We start from the raw sequence: 19,081 nt of genomic DNA on the forward strand, positions 1-19,081 counted from the left end.
GGTAGGATGAACTCTTCTGTCGTAGCTGAACACTGCTACAACGCGGTGGGCTCTCATGATATTGTTTTCTCTGATACCAAAGTACTCTACAAGCCGTCTGGATACCACCAAAGATTTGTCCATGAAGCCATCCAGATATAGAAACATAGACATAACTTCAACCGAGAAGATGGATTCAAATTGAGCAATCATTGGAAGGATGTTATTAACCAAGTTGCACCTTAGCTGCCTTATAGTTTATATTCATACCCACATCTCCAGTCTTTTACTCCCAGCCTTGCACACTACCATCAATAGGAAATTTGACGTGCAGTGTTTCGCCGGCCCAACCGCCCCCCCCCCCCCCAACGTATTAGCAGTTTTAGTTCGAACTCTAGGAACATCCTTGCCGCTCTCCCCGCCCCCACTCACCCTGGCCCCCCCCCCCCCGCCCACTCAGCTATATAATCCCTTGTTACAACCATGTCTTTAGCATACTTCAGCGATTGTTTTCGCTGTGGTAGTCCCCACCTGATGGACGCTTGTGTTGCGCCCGAAACGTCGTGATTTATTTTAGTTGTTTTCATTCTTTATTTTATTACTTTCACCTACGTGACTTTACCTAAAGAACTTTCACGACCAATATTATGATTCAAGCAGCACAATCCTGGCAACTTCGTGATGATGCTGGTTTGAACTATCAGCAAAAATGTCTTTAAATGTTCTTGACATACGCTCAACACGTCGGTGTGCTGAAGCAGTCATAAATTGGCACGTTTGTTTACGTGACAACTTTATTAATTGGCTGTTGGATGGAGGAGGGTTTATGACATACATTTTGTTTATGCGGTTTGACGCAAACATTCAATTATGAATCATTATTCAGGATACTCCACAGCAGAGCTCTTTAAAGTTGTATACAATATATTACACAGCAAAGTATAAGTATGTTCAATACTCCTGTATACACAATAAACTTTGAAAGCGCACCTTGCAGTTTATTAAAATAATACAGCATTTCCAGACATTCCAAATGATACGCACACATTCAGGTTTAGTCATGACGTCCTAAAGTCCAGTGAAAAACACGTTTCGTGACAAAGCGTATTTTCATAGCTTACATATACTGTACTACGTGTATAGAAAAATGACGCCACGCTCAGACGTAAGGAAACGCAATGTAAACACTTTATGTATCAAAACACACTTACGAAACAACTGTGGCCTCAAGAATTGACCGGGTGACACGGTGGCGCAGTGTTTACCTCAGTGCACTACAAATCAGCGACCCGATTTTGATTCCCGGCCACAGCTACCATCAGCGGCGAGTGATATGTGATCCAATCCTGCAATGCCCCCCCCATCCCCAACCACTTCACCAATCCGCACTGACCAGCATGGTGAAGTATGGTCCAACAACTCAGAATACCAACATGGCATGGAGAGGCCTTCACCTTGCAGTGGACTGACGAAGGGACCTACATCTACAAGAGATGAGCACTTTATAAGATACCGACCCCAACACTTAGATACTTGGGACACAACTTATATAACACCACCTCTCGGGCATGCCAAAGCTAAAGACAGCCTTGCCCCGTGGAGTTCACCTGCACAAGTGTTTCTACAGCTTTTATTGACATTCAGAAAATCAAACAAGAAATACGAGTGGATAAACTGCCACTTGATGTGTCCGGGGAAATGTGATGAACTCCTTCAACAGTGTGGTATGTTTACAAATAATATTTGCAGGTAATTAAGTTAATTGAATACATTGGGTTTTTTTTCATTTTAAAGCCTACTTATTATGCTCAGCAATTGTATTTCTTTAAATACTAGATGAGGTGGAGTTTTACATCACAGGATCTCACGAGGGATGATGGTAGCTTGGGGGGAGGGGTCCTCATTCAGCAGACAGCTGATGATTACATTTTTTTAAAGAGATAACTTTTTTTAAATGGTAAAAAAAACGACCAATACAGAAAATGATCTATCCCAGCTTTTAACTCATTGATATTGGTTCCATGTACCTAAACGCTAATGGAGTACCATGCAACTTGTTGGTAACAACTTTTAATGGAAATAATCCATTATGCAACCACAACACAAAGTGTCTTTCTCAATAGCGGTGAATGTTATTCTGTGTTGGCTTTCTATGCTAATCCACTCAGAACTCATTATCACAGAAAAACCTTTCTCGACCACGACCAGGTGTTGACAGAACTGTGACGATGAGGTATATGCCATACACATCCACAAAAGGGACGCGATGCAATGTGTGAACGCTATTCACGAGTGATTAACTTCTGCATATTGAATTACACAAAAAACGAGGGCGTATTAATTTTTCATGCATACAGAACAATACAATTGGTTGACAGAATCTGCTGAATACATTTTTTTTTCTTTTTTGCAATTCATTACTTAGTAGAAATACTTTAGCGCTTTGTCATTTTGTACAAAAAATAACCCGCCCCCCCCCCCAAAAAAAAAAGATTGCTTTCCCCTATTGTATTTTCTTTTTTACTTCTTTTAAATCAAATGTTGGGAGTAACAGCATTTTGCTTCGACAACACAGACGTTTCTGGACACACGTCTTTGTTAATCCCATGTCCTCTGCCACTTTGCGTCAAGGTCGTTATGCTGCATCACCGTGACGTTCTCTCAGAAAAGAGGAACGAGTTCTTGCCCGTCGGCAGCATCACTCTTGGGGGATGACTACAAATGGCTGGTGTGGCAGACGCTTCCCCTTGCTGTTGCAAGAGTAAATCCACTGGGGCTTCACAAACGCCAAGTTCGGGTTTTCCGTCAGGGCCTGCACCATCAGTCACAGCACAACAAAATCAGCTTGTCCCACTTTGAATCCACAAGACCCCTGACTTGGAAGGGTAGGGAGAAACACGTTTGCCCTCTGCGGTAAATACTCCAACGCATCACGTGTCTTAAGACCTTCAATGAGAATAAAGGAAAACCAGTGAAAGCTCGTCTTTGAAAGGTCAAATAAGCATGGCAGCTCAATGGGAAGTTCACCCATGGTTAACTTAAGATTAAGACACTCAACATTTAAAAGGTACTCTCTGGTTCTTTCAGTAAAGTCACGTAGATAGAAGACAAAATAATAAAAGAACACGACATTTCGGTCGCAACACAAGCGTCCGCCATCAGGTGATGACGGACACTTGTGTGCAAAAACATTCAAGAGTTTTGGTGAAATACATTTAAAAAATACAGATACATCATTGAAAACTATTCAATCATACACTTTATTCTCTTTTAAGAGTAAAGAAATTACATAGTTCATGCAGCAGCACTTATAATAAGGATAATGCACTTGTTATACTGGTAGCAACCTCCTGGTTACACCAGCCCACAGAGGATTATTGTGTCCGTCGTGCAGGGAGGGGCTGGGTGGGGAGGGAGGGACTGGGTGCGGAGGAGAGGGTGGGGAGGGGCTGGGTGGAGAGGGGAGGGTGGGGCTGGGTGGGGAGGGTGGGGAGGGGCTGGGTGGGGAGGGTGGGGCTGGGTGGGAGGGGTGGGGCTGGGTGGGGAAGGGCTGGTCACCCCGTGGTGCCCTTATAAAACTCAACGTTTAACCTACTCACGCCGGCTTGTGCTCGCTCTCACAGTCGGGCATATTTGCAGAATACACCACGCCACCGCTGACCCAACGTTCCTACCAGCTCCCTCCGCAAGGAATGTGTTTTATACTCTTTGGTTCTTTCGGTAAAGTCACGTAGGTATAAAATAAAATAAATCACGACGTTTCGATTGCAACACAAGCAATCATCATCAGGTGGGAAACCCACAGCAAGAATTTTTTTGCTGAAGTGGGAGAGAAAGTTGCCGTGGTAAGAGGTTATATAGGTAAGAAAGGGGGAGGAGCAAGGGGGCAGAGGGAAAGGTGGGGGTGTGGGGTAGGGGGAGTGCTGCGTGGACGCCAGGAGAGGGACGTGAGGCTGAGGGGGGGGGGGGAAGAGGGCGGGGCTGGGAGTGGGAGGCCGAGAGAGCTGGGGATGCAGGGAGGGGGAGAAGTTAACTCGGAGAAATATAGTAGTGGTACCTGGCAGATATCAAGAACGACAACCACTACAAAGCAGTTAGGGTTTTAGCTGGTTAATAGCATCCTGTTAATGTGAGAAATTAGCATGTAACTGTAGAAAAAAAGAAGAGCGGCCTCCTCGACGAGGGAGTGCATACTAACGGGTGTTATCCAAAGGGCCTGTGAGTATGAGAGTGCAATGCAACGGACATGTGAGCATGAGAGATCTAAGAGAGAGGCATTTGAATTGCTATATTTATTGGATCAGCAGTCAAGCTGAATTACACTTGCAAAGGGCCATTACACTGCCTTATGCCACACATGGCAGTGTGTAACTTTGACCAGACGTCGCTGGATGTTTGTAGTGCCTATCGCCCATCTGTCGCTACATTTAATTTCTTTGTGGGAACATTTGATATGCCTAAATATGCTGCACTTTCCACTACCAGGGTAATAACCGAAGCCGATTGGTTGTCTGTTTATTGGAAACATTTTTAAATATTGACTTGAAGCTTTCGTGACTGCAGGAATCCATACTCACACTGGTTCTTTTGGTAAAGTCACGTAGATAGAAAAAATAATAAAAGAGCACGACGTTTCGGTCGCAACACAAGCATCTGTCATCACCTGATCATCACCTGATGACGGACGCTTGAGTAATATTACCTGAATGTATTATAATATACTTTGGAATGCATGTGCTATTAACCGTGAGTACAAAATCATGTATATGTTATTATGCATTGCCACACAGTCTGTGTTTCTGTCCTGAGCACTCACATTCTCATGCATATGACAGATACGCAGGAGCATGATTCAGTCAATTTTTTCGATTTAAAGCTTTCGTGACTGCAGGGATTCATATTCTTGGATCTTTCGGTAAAGTCACGTAGAAGGGAAATAATAAAATAATACCGGCCCTAGAGGGGCTCGGTCAGCGCTGATTGATAGCGCTGGAGGGCATCATGCTCGGCGTGCAGTGCCAGCCCTAGATGATCGGGTGTGAGAGTGCCGGCCGTAACGAAGGGGTTACTGAAGGCCGTGGCACTCTGGTTGACCCGAGAGAACACGTGACCAGATAAGTCTACAAAGGGGCCCCATGTGGGGGCTAGGGTGGTCACGTGGTCCGGGTCGAGATCCTGATAGAGGATTCTGAAAGGTGGTCGTGGCCAAGGTTGGAGCCAGCCACGCCGCAGAGAATAAAAGCCGGGTCCCCCAGAGGGGCCGGCGTTGTTGTTCATCCTGAAGAAACCTTCGTCTACGCTCTACGTTCTCCGAGTCTAAAACACGTGGACCTGGACCCAAGCTGAGGTCCCGGTCCGTAGTAGCTAGTTACGTTCTAATTAGTGTAGTTAGCCTGGTGGTCACCACCATAGGTTGTTATTCTGTTAAAGGGCAGTTACCCTGTATGTTGGTGTTAAATTAATGTGTTGCCTCCAAGAGCACGTCTGCGACTCGGTTGAACCTACTACACATGTACTGTATCTAAATGTAAAATGCATTGCATATTCCGCTAATATAAGTTTAGCATCCACACAGCGAAATAAAAAACATACATTTGAAAGGTTTTTTTTTTCCTTTCTACAAGGTGCATTAAATAATTTAAAGTGTAGTAAAAATACCACTCACCTCACCACAAACATTATTAAACCTAATAAGAGTAAAGTATAAAGCACGCCAGTGTTTTGTGTAATATCCATTATCAATGTGCAATGCTGCCTACACGGGCCATCTAAACGTTTTATTTTAGTTTTTATAAGATTCATAAATAGTTCAAAGTCGATGCAATTTATGTTGCTTCTTTAAATTTTTATGGCCAAATGCCTTAAAATCCATTGTAAAAAAAATATATAGACTTGATTTAAGAGCTCTAAAGTTTAAATTGTGCTTTCAATATCAACAAATGCTGCACTTTTGTCATCCCACAAATTATATTTGCTACACCACCAGTGCTCTAAATTTGGAGCCCAAAAGCAAACGGCAATGTTTAGGGATGGGTCAATAATTGTAAAAAAAAAAGATTAAAAATGTTACCTTCTTTATTGAAAGCAACTCAGCGAACTAGCATGCGTACACATTTAAACCTGACGTTTGGGAGGATATCTCTTAAGGCTAATAAAATATGCTGTCAGAAGAATTGCATTCTTTCATGGATGGGCTGGGATGTCTTCTGTCCTCTGTTGTCTTGTTGTGTGCCATTTAATAATGAATATTTCATGTTGTTCTGTCTCCCCTCTAGAGTGTTGCTTGTTACAATAGAATATGTAACATTGGCATATAAATTGAATATGATTAAATCAACCATCAATAATCAATTGTCACACGCGCGATTTGATGCACGAATCGTGAGCGGAATAGATTTTGTTAGATGCTTCGTGCCCACACGACATTCGGCTAAGTATGTGGTTAACATGAACACAAATCACGGACTCTAAATGTGCCGTACCTACTTCGACACCGCAACAGACCCCTTATTGCACTTCAGCACGAGCAACCAACCCGCGGGACACTCCACAACCGTGCTTTACTCACATCGTAAAAATTATCGTCCCACTCCTGAGCACTGACGACAAAGTTCACGCGCTCGTTCATGTAGTCCTCCAGTAGCCTGAGAAGGCGGCGTGCGCATGCAAGTATCGGCAACAATTAGTGCAAAAACACAAACCGTGAAAAAACATTCAAACCTTTACTACGTTGATACGTTCAATGTATACTCGCGTGAGATATATTGTAAAATGTGTGTGTAAGTACAAAAAAGTAATTGCCTTATAAACCATAAATACTAACTTAAAAATGTAATTAAAACCTCCATCTATACTTTTCCAACCATCCCCAATCTTGTCAAACATCATATATAACAGTGCTCAAATACACATTCCATTGGTTGTAAGCCAACAATTAATCTTCAGCATTGCAGACATACTTGAATTGAAAATCTTGCTTCAATCCTTCACCCATGTTCCACTTAAACCCCAATGACCGTTATTTTCCACAACAGATATTGGTTTAAGTGTATAAAACATAATCTTCTGCTTTTAACAGTGCCATCAATTAAATAAAAGGATAAAGTGGCAAACAGCACACATTTTGAAAATCATCACTTTAAAACGAGGGATGTTACGGCAAAGGTGTGCTAGATATAACGGGCGGTTGCCAGGAGCAGCCACGTGATTTATATTTAACGATGAGGCAAGGAAAACCTTGGGCTAGACAGTAACGGCTTCGAACTTGTTTATTACGGCTGCTGAATACGCTGCTATAAACTCAAGGGTAAAACGACATACTGCAATAAACCGGTGATATTTTTAGTCATATTTACCCATTACAAATGGAGAGTGAAAACGAAATAAAAAACAAATATTTCTTATATATTCAGGAGACATAAAAAAAAAATTCTGTCTTATTGTATTATATTATAAGAAGGGAACATTTAGGTGTAATTTTTTGTATAGAATTATTTAGTAATTTTTGTACAGCCACACTCGTTGGAATGCGAAGAATGCTGCAACCATAATTAGGGCTGTAATTTAATAGATTTTTTTTATTTCCATCTGTCTTCCCTTAACGATCAGTGTACTTCACACCTTAACAAGTGCCCCCCTGGATTTGGCTCTCGAGCATGTTTTCGACGGTACTTACCCATTAAACGCAACCACATATCGGCACAGTGTGCGTCTCTCGTTGCCTGGGAAATTTCCGTAGAAGTAAAAATGTTTCCCTGTAAAAAAGTCTGCATTTTGACGGAACACACAAGGGGGCCAAAGAAGGGAAGATTAAAAAAAAAGCATTACAACGCAGAATTTGTATCACATATCGTTTCATGCAGACACACTTAGAACCTTTAAATTTCTATCTGTAGCATTAAGAAAAAGGGAGACATTGAACAAAACATTATCTCCAGAGAATGGGCCTCCACCAAACACAGACGATACAAAACCACATTTTCAAACCAACCACATTCAAGTGAGAGTGGAGAAGTACATTCATCATAGACTGAGATGACCAGAGCTGTATATTTAACGATGCTCATGTTTAATTAACCAGTCATTCAAGGAGACATCACTAACCCGGGAGTTCTGGTATTGGAAACTCTTTCTCATCACTCTCATCCCCGTTGGATTTTGATGACTTTGCGCCGTTCTCTTCGGTATCCGTATTTTCATCGGTCGATGCATCATAGATGTCCTCCTCTGTCTCCTGATGCCCCCTGCAACAAGCAAACGTCACAACGCATCGTTGCACCTCAACTCCAAACTCTCACCAACGTTTTTGATGTGCGCCGTACATACAATGTGTGTTCGTAACATTACCTGCCAGGTCATTTTCCACAAAACAACTTCATAGCCAATTCTGCTTTAAACTTTTATTAAAATATATCGAGGCTGTCACATTCACATTCTCTCCAACCTAGGTCTTTTTATGACATCGGTTTATATTTTATTACTCGAAATAAGCATCGCCACAGCTCAAGAGATTTTCTCCCGCGAGCTGTGAAATTGCAAGGCTGCCCCTTACGATCATCTTTTTTCCATCGTCTTAGCAGTGCGTTTTCAATTTATTTATTTTACTCCCATATGGAGTCATTAAAACAGATTGCCCTCAAAACTACCTAAGTCATCAAGGATTTGCCAAAAAACAGCAGGAAACAACATAAACCCTGCAACGTCTCATCCGTACCAATCTGTTGCAGAACAACCCCCACTGATAAAAATATGGCTTTGAATCCCCACCAACATCTGCGCACAACTCACTGCAGCGCAGCTTTCTGTAAGGTTTGGCGTGAAATTGTTTACAGTGAGTTAAGTGACAAAATTAAATAAAGAATTTTTACAAGAACGCTCATGGATGTTTAAATGTTCCATCATTGCATTGAATTATCTTTCATCAGCTACAATTGTTTCATCAACCATATCAATCATCGGCCACCGATGCTAGCGAATGAAGGCCTCCCCACCCCCTTCCAAGTCATCGCGATCCCTCACGGTCTCGCGATGCAACAATCCACATCGCCCCTGCACACCAGCGGATCTCAACACTCCCAATCTCTCCGCAGCATTCATCCCCCCTTCGGGTGCAATCTCTCCTTTGGCTGCCACTTCCTCAGTCAGTCGCGAACAGTGGCCATCGATTCGGTCGTACTTCCACACACAATGAAAATCCTTGAAGAATGTTTACTATGTTGCTAGAAATGTTAAGTATTCTTTGCAATCTTGCATGGGCTTTACTACAAAGCATGAGTTTCAACATACCTCTTTTCATCCTCATCACTCTCCGCTTCTTTGTGGATTCCTGCAGTCTTCTGGGATGTCCCTTGGCCATTTGCATGCTTCTTTACAGGCGTTGAGCTGCTGCTTTCCTGCATCGATGAATGCAATGACAATTTTCCGGAAAGCAATTAACATTTCACAAGGCTCGCAAATGTACAAACAATAATTAATTCACGTTAAAGCGGCACAATGAGCATTAAAATAAATGGGACAGAAAACATTGTTTCAACTGTGGTTAAAAAATAATTGGATAGAGTGAAATTGTTTGTACTTTTCCTGCAGTTGTTTCCACTTCATCGTCATCTTCTTCTTCACTGGAAGCGCCATCAAACAGGTACCTAAAAAAACACAGCTTTTAAGCACACTGAACAGAGGAATACATCAAAAATAAAGGACATGCCATACCTTGAAACCTGCAGCAGAAAATATATCTTTACATTACACGTATGATGGGCTTAGATTTATGTATGGGTGCAGGCAACCGTCTCATTTATTTCACGTGTCATTTCAATCAAAAGAGGAAACACTTTCAACATTTTTGTTTTGCGGTTATTATTGAAGGATTTATTTACCTCTTGTGGGAGAGTTTTTGCCGCCGTTTGTAGCAGTCTAAAATCCACTCTTTGCTTACTATGATTCCACCCTGTGACTTGACTTGGTTGTATTTCGGTGTATTGGCAAATGCACAGCTAAAAAAAAACAGTCACAAATATTTAGGGTTAAACACACAATCTAGAATGTTTCAACTTTAACAACAACTCGCATGTCCTTTGGACGTGACCATTTGTCCGTCCTTCTCAGCCAGCCAGCGAGCAAAACTTGTAATCTTACTTAGAACCCAGTCTCTCTCCACCTTTCTCTTGCATATTTTTGCAGTATATCCACATTTATCTCTATTTCTTGCCTAGTATATCTGTTTCTCTATTGCTCTGTCCTCTCTTCAACCTCTCCCTCCCTATTCCTCTCCTCCCTCCACTGTATCCCACCCACTTCCCTCACCCTGATCACTCGCCCTGTTTCTATCACCTCTCACCATCGCTCTCCTTCTTACATCTACTTTTCCCGGGTCAATTTCGCTTGCCTCTCCCTAATCCTCCCTCCCATTGCTTTTCACTTTCCATCGCGCTCCTCTTTCCGTTTTGCTCTCTTTCCTCTCCTTTCGACGCCCTTTCACTCTCTTCCCAACCCTCTCCTCTCCATTCCTCTCCGTCTCTCCCTCCCTTCTCTTTCTCCCTCCCTCACCTCCATAACTATACCTCCCCGCCTCTTTCTCCTCTATTGCATACCCATCTCAACACTGTGGGATGCGGGCGACGTCATCAGACAGATGTGTGTGGTGTTGTCACCACTGCGCACAAGCGCTTGGTCGAGCACCGGCCAGGTAGGCAGGAATCCAGGCATAAAACTATCTTCTTGGTTTTTTCGGTAAAGTCACGTAGAAGGGAAGTAATAAAATAATAAAAATAAAACATAATAAAATGAAACAATTCTCACGACGTTTCGGCCACAACGCAAGCAGCCGTCCTCAGGTGAAGAATGAGACACTTCAAGCTAGGAACTTACATATAAGCTGGGTTTGGGGTGGTAGAAGAGCGCCTTAACAAAAACAATGTGCATATCAAGATGAGTTTAGCATATACATGGGAAATGCGCAGGGGGCGGGGGGGGCTTCAAAGTCATACCATGCCCACGCACTATGCAGGATCAAGAGCACCAAGGGGGGGCGCAGGGATTAGCATTAACAAAGGAAAGGAATGCAAATGATATGTAGCTGCAGTAACTAAACAACACCGTAGAAAACTAAGGTATAAACTACATACAAAGACTAAAATATAAACTGCATAGCACCATCAGTATACTTACCATACTCTACAATAAGCTGAGTTACTAACAGCAAGTAATACATTACAATACTACGTCGTAAAAGTTATATAATATGCTTCCATCTAAACTTTATTCTCTTACATCAACCGAGCATATACCGTACTATATACTGCCATAGATAAACCCAACATTAAATTATATACTGTATTGCAATAAACCACATTTCAACATTACACTATGTATTATTCTACCTACCCTAATGTGTATCAAAATGGTTTATTACGTCCTTCCAATGATTGCTAAGCCAGAATCCATCTTCTCGATTAAAATTGTCTCTGTGTTTGTATATGTGGATCGCCTCATGAACGAATCTCTCATGATAGCCAGGTGGCTTGCAGAGAACCTCTGTCTTGGAGAAGTCAATGTCATGTGAGCCCACTGAGTTGTAACAGTGATCTGCCACGGCTGAGGTGTTTGTCCTACCGTGTTTCAGGTCAGCTTTATGTTCACGGATGCGGTCCGAGACATGTCGTTTGGTTTGTCCAATGTAACTGCTACCACAGAGGCAACTTAGTTTGTAGACACCAGGGTGCTGTATGTCTGGAACCACATCTTTTACAGATGGTACCAGATCACGGATTTTATGTACTGTGTTGAATCGGACCTGGATCTTGTGTTTAATCAAGATTTTGGAGATCTTTTTTGTGACCCCAGCAATGTAAGGTAAGGTGATGGTCTTGAAAGGCTCCTCAACAGGATCCTTCTTGATGGTTGGAGAGATGGCTTTGCGGATTGTGTAGTCGGAGTAACCATTAGCCTTAAGAGCTTGGCGTATGTGTTTGAGTTCACTGGAAATGTGTTCATGGTCGGATATGCATTGGGCTCTATGATATAGAGTCTTGATGAGGGAATTCTTCTGGGATGGATGGTGGTGGGAATCCGGTTTTAGATAAGCGTCCGTATGGGTGGATTTCCTGTAGACAGAGTGGCTCATTGAACCATCAGGTCTCCTTTTGATTAGGACATCCAAAAAGGGTAGCTTGCCATCTTTTTCGACTTCCATGGTGAATCTGATGGCTGGGTGTATGGAATTGATGTGGTCAAGAAATTGGTCTAGAGCAGGCCGGCCATGTGGCCAGATGACAAAAGTGTCGTCTACGTACCTCTTCCATAAGGTCGGGCGTAGAGTGGCAGTCTGGATGGCGTCCGTCTCAAATTTCTCCATGAAGATGTTAGCTACAACCGGAGATAGGGAGGAGCCCATTGGGGTGCCTTCAATTTGCTTGTAGAAAGTTTTATTCCAGGTGAAGTATGTATTGGTTAAGCAGTGTCTCACCAGGGGGGGTACCCCAGCATTCAGTCCCTGATGAACCAAGTCTTCAATGATTGCGATGGTGTCAGGTACAGGAACCTTGGTGAATAAGGAAACCACATCAAAACTGACAAGCAGGTCGTCTGGGGACAGGGCAATCCCCTTGATTGTCGATACCAGGTCAGTAGAGTTTAGTACCGCAGAGGTGGTTTTTCCAGTGAAAGGCCGTAGGATTTCAGACAAAAAACGAGCCAATTTATAGGTGGGGGAGTTGATAGTAGAGACAATGGGCCGAAGAGGTGTATCTTCTTTATGTATCTTTGGTAAGCCGTATAATCTTGGTGGCCTGGCTGCAGAAGGTTTCAACGAGAACTGTTTGGTCTGATCAAATAAAGCGGTTGAATCAGAAATGATATTGTTGGTTTTAGTGACAAGGCTGTTGGTGGGGTCTCTTTTTATTTTTGTATAGCTACCATCGTTGAGTAGTTCTTGAATTTTGTTGTTGTATTCTATTTTGTCCATGATGACAGTGGCATTGCCTTTGTCGGCTGAGAAGATGACAATGTCATCCCTCTTTTTTAATTGAGCTAATTCAAAACGCTCATCTTTGCTGATGTTGCTAGCTGGCATCTTGGCGTTTTTGAGGGTTGCAGAGATTTCGGATCTAGCTACGTCTGCAGCGATGTGACTCAAGCCCTTGAGAGCTACATCTACTCGAGCAATTATATCATTAACTGGTATGTGTCTAGGTGTGACTGCAAAGTTTAGTCCTTTAGCTAAAACGGATTTCAAACCTTCAGAAATAGGCTTGTTACTGCGATTAATTACGACTTTGTTAACATCTAGCTTTTCAATGTGTGGGTCCGGTTTCTTGTTTGAGAGGCGGTTGAATTTGGAAATCAAGTTGTCCTTACATTTAGTCGACATAGCGGCAGCTGAAGAGGCAGTCATTTTTTCTACATGTTCCCAATCCGATGTGGACATTGTTGCACTCAAAGATAAGTGTGATTTGTAGAGTGTCTTGTCTAACTGATCTAGTTCGGTGCGCGTAAGTCTGATTTTCTCTGAGATAAGAGCTAAGCTAGTTCTAGACAGAATTCGTTTCGCATTAGAAGAAGCTAACATCTTCATGGAGAAATTTGAGACGGACGCCATCCAGACTGCCACTCTACGCCCGACCTTATGGAAGAGGTACGTAGACGACACTTTTGTCATCTGGCCACATGGCCGGCCTGCTCTAGACCAATTTCTTGACCACATCAATTCCATACACCCAGCCATCAGATTCACCATGGAAGTCGAAAAAGATGGCAAGCTACCCTTTTTGGATGTCCTAATCAAAAGGAGACCTGATGGTTCAATGAGCCACTCTGTCTACAGGAAATCCACCCATACGGACGCTTATCTAAAACCGGATTCCCACCACCATCCATCCCAGAAGAATTCCCTCATCAAGACTCTATATCATAGAGCCCAATGCATATCCGACCATGAACACATTTCCAGTGAACTCAAACACATACGCCAAGCTCTTAAGGCTAATGGTTACTTCGACTACACAATCCGCAAAGCCATCTCTCCAACCATCAAGAAGGATCCTGTTGAGGAGCCTTTCAAGACCATCACCTTACCTTACATTGCTGGGGTCACAAAAAAGATCTCCAAAATCCTGATTAAACACAAGATCCAGGTCCGATTCAACACAGTACATAAAATCCGTGATCTGGTACCGTCTGTAAAAGATGTGGTTCCAGACATACAGCACCCTGGTGTCTACAAACTAAGTTGCCTCTGTGGTAGCAGTTACATTAGACAAACCAAACGACATGTCTCGGACCGCATCCGTGAACATAAAGCTGACCTGAAACACGGTAGGACAAACACCTCAGCCGTGGCAGATCACTGTTACAATTCAGTGAGCTCACATGACATTGACTTCTCCAAGACAGAGGTTCTCTGCAAGCCACCTGGCTATCATGAGAGATTCGTTCATGAGGCGATCCACATATACAAACACAGAGACAATTTTAATCGAGAAGATGGATTCTGGCTTAGCAATCATTGGAAGGACGTAATAAACCATTTTGATACACATTAGGGTAGGTAGAAAAATACATAGTGTTATGTTGAAATGTGGTTTATTGCAATACAGTATATAATTTAATGTTGGGTTTATCTATGGCAGTATATAGTACGGTATATGCTCAGTTGATGTAAGAGAATAAAGTTTAGATGGAAGCATATTATATAACTTTTACGACGTAGTATTGTAATGTATTACTTGCTGTTAGTAACTCAGCTTATTGTAGAGTATGGTAAGTATACTGATGGTGCTATGCAGTTTATATTTTAGTCTTTGTATGTAGTTTATACCTTAGTTTTCTACGGTGTTGTTTAGTTACTGCAGCTACATATCATTGGCATTCCTTTCCTTTGTTAATGCTAATCCCTGCACCCCCCCTTGGTGCTCTTGATCCTGCATAGTGCGTGGGCATGGTATGACTTTGAAGCCCCCCCGCCCCCTGCGCATTTCCCATGTATATGCTAAACTCATCTTGATATGCACATTGTTTTTGTTAAGGCGCTCTTCTACCACCCCAAACCCAGCTTATATGTAAGTTCCTAGCTTGAAGTGTCTCATTCTTCACCTGAGGACGGCTGCTTGCGTTGTGGCCGAAACGTCGTGAGAATTGTTTCATTTTATTATGTTTTATTTTTATTATTTTATTACTTCCCTTCTACGTGACTTTACCGAAAAAACCAAGAAGATGAATCCCTGCAGTCACGAAAGCTTTAAATCGAAATAAAACTATCTTCCAATATAGCACGACATATTTGTGTTTATTTTATGCACGTCACAATCTGTTGCGTTCTTGGGGTAATCGGGCATTCACGGTGGTGGCCCCCCGATTTTGGCACTCTCTGCCATTGGAGATAAGTCTCTCGGATAGCATTGACATCTATAAATACTGAACCGTCTATCATTTCAAAAGTTTTTCCTAATTAGTTGTGTTCCTCTTTGGCTTTTATTTTGCCATTTCGGTTTTTTGTTTAATGGAATTTCTTCATTCATAGTGCCTAAATATTTGTTGTGAAAGGCGCTTTATAAGTGCAAATTATTACTATTATTTATCAGGTTCATTTAGAGCATACCAACAGCGTTGATGATCCTATGTATGCACCTCACCGAGTCTAAATTCTATAATAAGTTGTGCTTACATATTCCTATCTAAAAGAATGTTAAGCAGCAGGGATGTCAGCATCCTGTTGGGATGAATTATGGCCTTCATCACCACTTGCTCCACTAGATAATTCATGTTAATATCCCATCAAATACAATTAGGACAAATACGTCATAAAGAGGTATTCCTGATGGTTATTGGTATATGTTAAAAACTCACAAGAAAGTTCAAAAGCACGAGGCTATTATGAGTAAATATAAGGAATTTTTTGGAAAAACTGACGAAATGGAAACAAAGATATTTAAAAATAAAGCTATAACAAAGCTTAATGAAGCAACACTGCAGGACTGCTAAGAGGTTTCAATTAAAATAGAAAATGCTTAAAAAAGAAACATTCCTACAACAGACTTTGTATTTGTCCTGAACATTACCATCTACTAAAATGGACACATCGTGTGTTTGGTACTTGAGATGCAAATAAACACACGTAGGAATGCAAAAACATGGTTGTTTTTCTCTCATGCAACATTGCATTGCGCTACTTAACAATGTTTGCCATTTCCCACGCGCCATGTATTTTGCCAACATAGCTTCCTAGAAGCTTAGACTAGTGCAGCTAACATCATGTGGTTAATTGTCAGTAAATTATTCCAAGTTGGACAACCTCTTTACTTCATTATGTTACTTTCTCCACTTTGCACCAGGTCCATAATGTCCCAAATGAGCCATCCACTCTATTTGTTCAATAACATTGCAATTAAACAGAGTACCACAACAGTGCGCTTTCAAGTAAACGGTCTTATGTTCGGGCCTTTGTCTAAAATGTATACACGCTACCAAACCAAGGGCATTTATGCTCGTCAAAATTCAATCGAAGCAAGCAGCAGGGATGGTGGATCTTTCCAATGCAGAGTAACAATTTATCGATACGACTGTTTTAAAGTACATTTTTTAACCTTCATGTTCTATAAGAGCTTTTATTCCACATCAAAATTGCACAGACATGGGCATTCATGATGGACCGAGGGTCTAGCAAAGAGGTTTCCAGTCCACAAGTCATGCCCTTCAGTTGGCGGTATGGTGGCAGAAAGGTCACGTATGTTGCTTAAATAACGAATGCTGGAAATTGATTTCTTGATGTGAAAGACATTGAAAACCTCTTCAACGTGTTAAGATTTGGCCAGGCTACTAGTAACCACTCACTGTGCTCTACGTCATTGTTGGAAGCTTAGCAATGTTTCACGATGGTACAAAACCACACAATAACATTTATATACAAACGGATGTACGTACACACAGTCGGTATTTCTGGTAAAATATTCTGTCTTAATATCCATGCTTAGGAGCTATCCTCTGTTTACATTTTTTGTTGCTAAAAGGAATGTATCACTATCCTACGCATTTTTGTAAACATATTTTTTCCAGCCTAGTTTGACATCCTTACATTGCAATTTGAACAAACACTGTCGAAAAGGATTAGTCCTTTTAAATAGATATATAATATAGAACACACAACCAAACAGCATCAAATCACAAATTGCACTTTAAAAATAATAAGCTATGGGCGCTAAATGAAAGTTAGTCCAACTGCTTCACGAACAGCATGGGAATGGATATGAATATATTTCTCCATGCAATGTGCCAATCATGAATACTAAAGTTGGATTTAAGGAAAATTCAATAGTGAGCAATAATAATGAAATCCGCCTAATGTTGATTCTCTAAGCGTGTTTCAGGAACAATAGAAATATATTGTTATGCAAATAGATGTTGTTTTTATAATATTCAAATAATTAAAATTCCAAATGTCAACCTTAAAAAACGATTTTAAAATAAATAAGCCCACAATGAATATTAAATAGCGCACTGCATTCTATATACCATTAGAGGATGTTGCTTGCTTTTTCATGTTGAAATGAACCCCTCAAAATTAAGGAAAAACATGTCAAGGTTGCTGGGAAGTTGGTCTAGTTCAAGTCAGAGCACTTTCAAAAGTTCACAATGCACACACAAAGATGTGGGAAACGAAAGGACATGCAAAGATCATGACATCTCTCCTGCAGTCAACTTACTGAAGTCTGAAAATAAAGCTTGCTGTCAACTTGACCAACGACCCCAAAGTTGCGGGCTCATATCGAGCGCACACTACAAAAACGGCTCGCATAAGCTCTTTGTGCTTCTCCAACGACAGCGAATTTTGCCTCCCAGAAAAAAAGATGTACACACAATCCCCAAACTACATCTGTCTCTTTCTCCTGTAGCACTCTTTCCAAAAATAGGAAACAATTGAGCCGGTGATCTATTGAAGAACACCACTGCACAATTCTTCCAAGAGTGGTACCACATCAGTCATGAAGAGAATTTTTTTTTCTCAATAGCGAAAGAAACGGTGGCATTTTCACTCCAGATCAGAATATAAACGACTGAAAAAATACAAAACTAAATACTGACACTGCGTTCTAAGATACCATACAACGATAGAGCCTCAGACACGAATGGACCGTGTGTAGTCAGACAGTTTGTTTATTACACGACTACAAAACGATTGTTTTATATGGAATATCGTGTAATTTACTTTCACAGAAACACACACTATTTAATAACTGGTTAAAATTAATGAGAAATGTTAATCTTTCTATTCACACTGCCAGAACGCTATGCTAAATCTTAAAATTATACTGTAATGCAGAAAATGTGGTTTAATTAGGCATTACTCAATGGCATTAGTTGTAGCCCTATTTTTAGACATGATTCTGTTTACTCAGCCAGTGCTCGAATTTATAGCGCTGCAATTACAGCAAGTACTCTTGGGCCCTCTCACATCTAACCAGCCAAACTATGTTGTGTGTGAAAACCTAAGGGGCAGCCAATAGAACATTTATTAAATTAGCAGTAGTTTTTTGCAGGCAACTTGTGTTAATTGTATTGGTCACATAAGACACTTAGACACTTCCGACAACCACTGGTCCACTGGAGATAATACGAGTGTACGGCATATGGCACCATGTGACTTAATATTTAAATGCACTTATTCATTGGTGGATTTTTGTAATTACAAACAGAATGCCATTATATCTGAAGACGAAAATTCTGATGCATGAATGTTCACAAAACCAATAGTTGATTGAGAAGAATGAACATTCATTGAAAATGTAAAAAAAAACGTAACGACATTGATCCGTGTGGAAAAATGCATGCCTGAAATGCCTTGAAATAGAAAAAAACATGAATTGGGAAACCAGAAAACAAGACATTGCAATCACTTTGAAAAAAAAAGTGAGAAAGGCACGATATGTTGCTAGAAATGACAAATGAAGGACAAAACTCAAGATAAAATGGCTACTAAAAAAAATAAAGAATTTCATTCAGTGGTGAATTGAAAATGGAAGATAATGAATAATAATAATAATGTTACAGCAAACTATTTAAAATAATTACTGTATGTTGGCAGAAGAATGCAATTCAATATTAATGGAAAAAA

At 41.2% G+C, this 19,081-nt stretch overlaps 1 protein-coding gene across 1 annotated transcript in view; it reads right to left on the reverse strand.

Annotated features, from left to right (window-relative positions):
- Positions 1 to 1,145: 1,145 nt before the first annotated feature.
- LOC144719139 (DNA repair protein XRCC1-like) overlaps positions 1,146 to 19,081 on the reverse strand; it is a 33,034-nt gene continuing 15,098 nt past the window's right edge. Inside the window, exons 10-16 of the mRNA XM_078595008.1 lie at positions 9,855 to 9,971; positions 9,554 to 9,620; positions 9,265 to 9,371; positions 8,083 to 8,222; positions 7,655 to 7,745; positions 6,548 to 6,623; positions 1,146 to 2,791 (exon numbers count right to left, since the gene is read on the reverse strand). Coding sequence (XP_078451134.1) covers positions 2,678 to 2,791; positions 6,548 to 6,623; positions 7,655 to 7,745; positions 8,083 to 8,222; positions 9,265 to 9,371; positions 9,554 to 9,620; positions 9,855 to 9,971 — 712 coding nt within the window. The 3' untranslated portion in view covers positions 1,146 to 2,677. The remainder of the gene's footprint in view (positions 2,792 to 6,547; positions 6,624 to 7,654; positions 7,746 to 8,082; positions 8,223 to 9,264; positions 9,372 to 9,553; positions 9,621 to 9,854; positions 9,972 to 19,081) is intronic.

The sequence above is a fragment of the Lampetra planeri genome, chromosome 5, assembly GCF_965212315.1.
Source record: "Lampetra planeri chromosome 5, kcLamPlan1.2.h2, whole genome shotgun sequence".
Taxonomy (NCBI): Eukaryota; Metazoa; Chordata; class Hyperoartia; order Petromyzontiformes; family Petromyzontidae; genus Lampetra; species Lampetra planeri.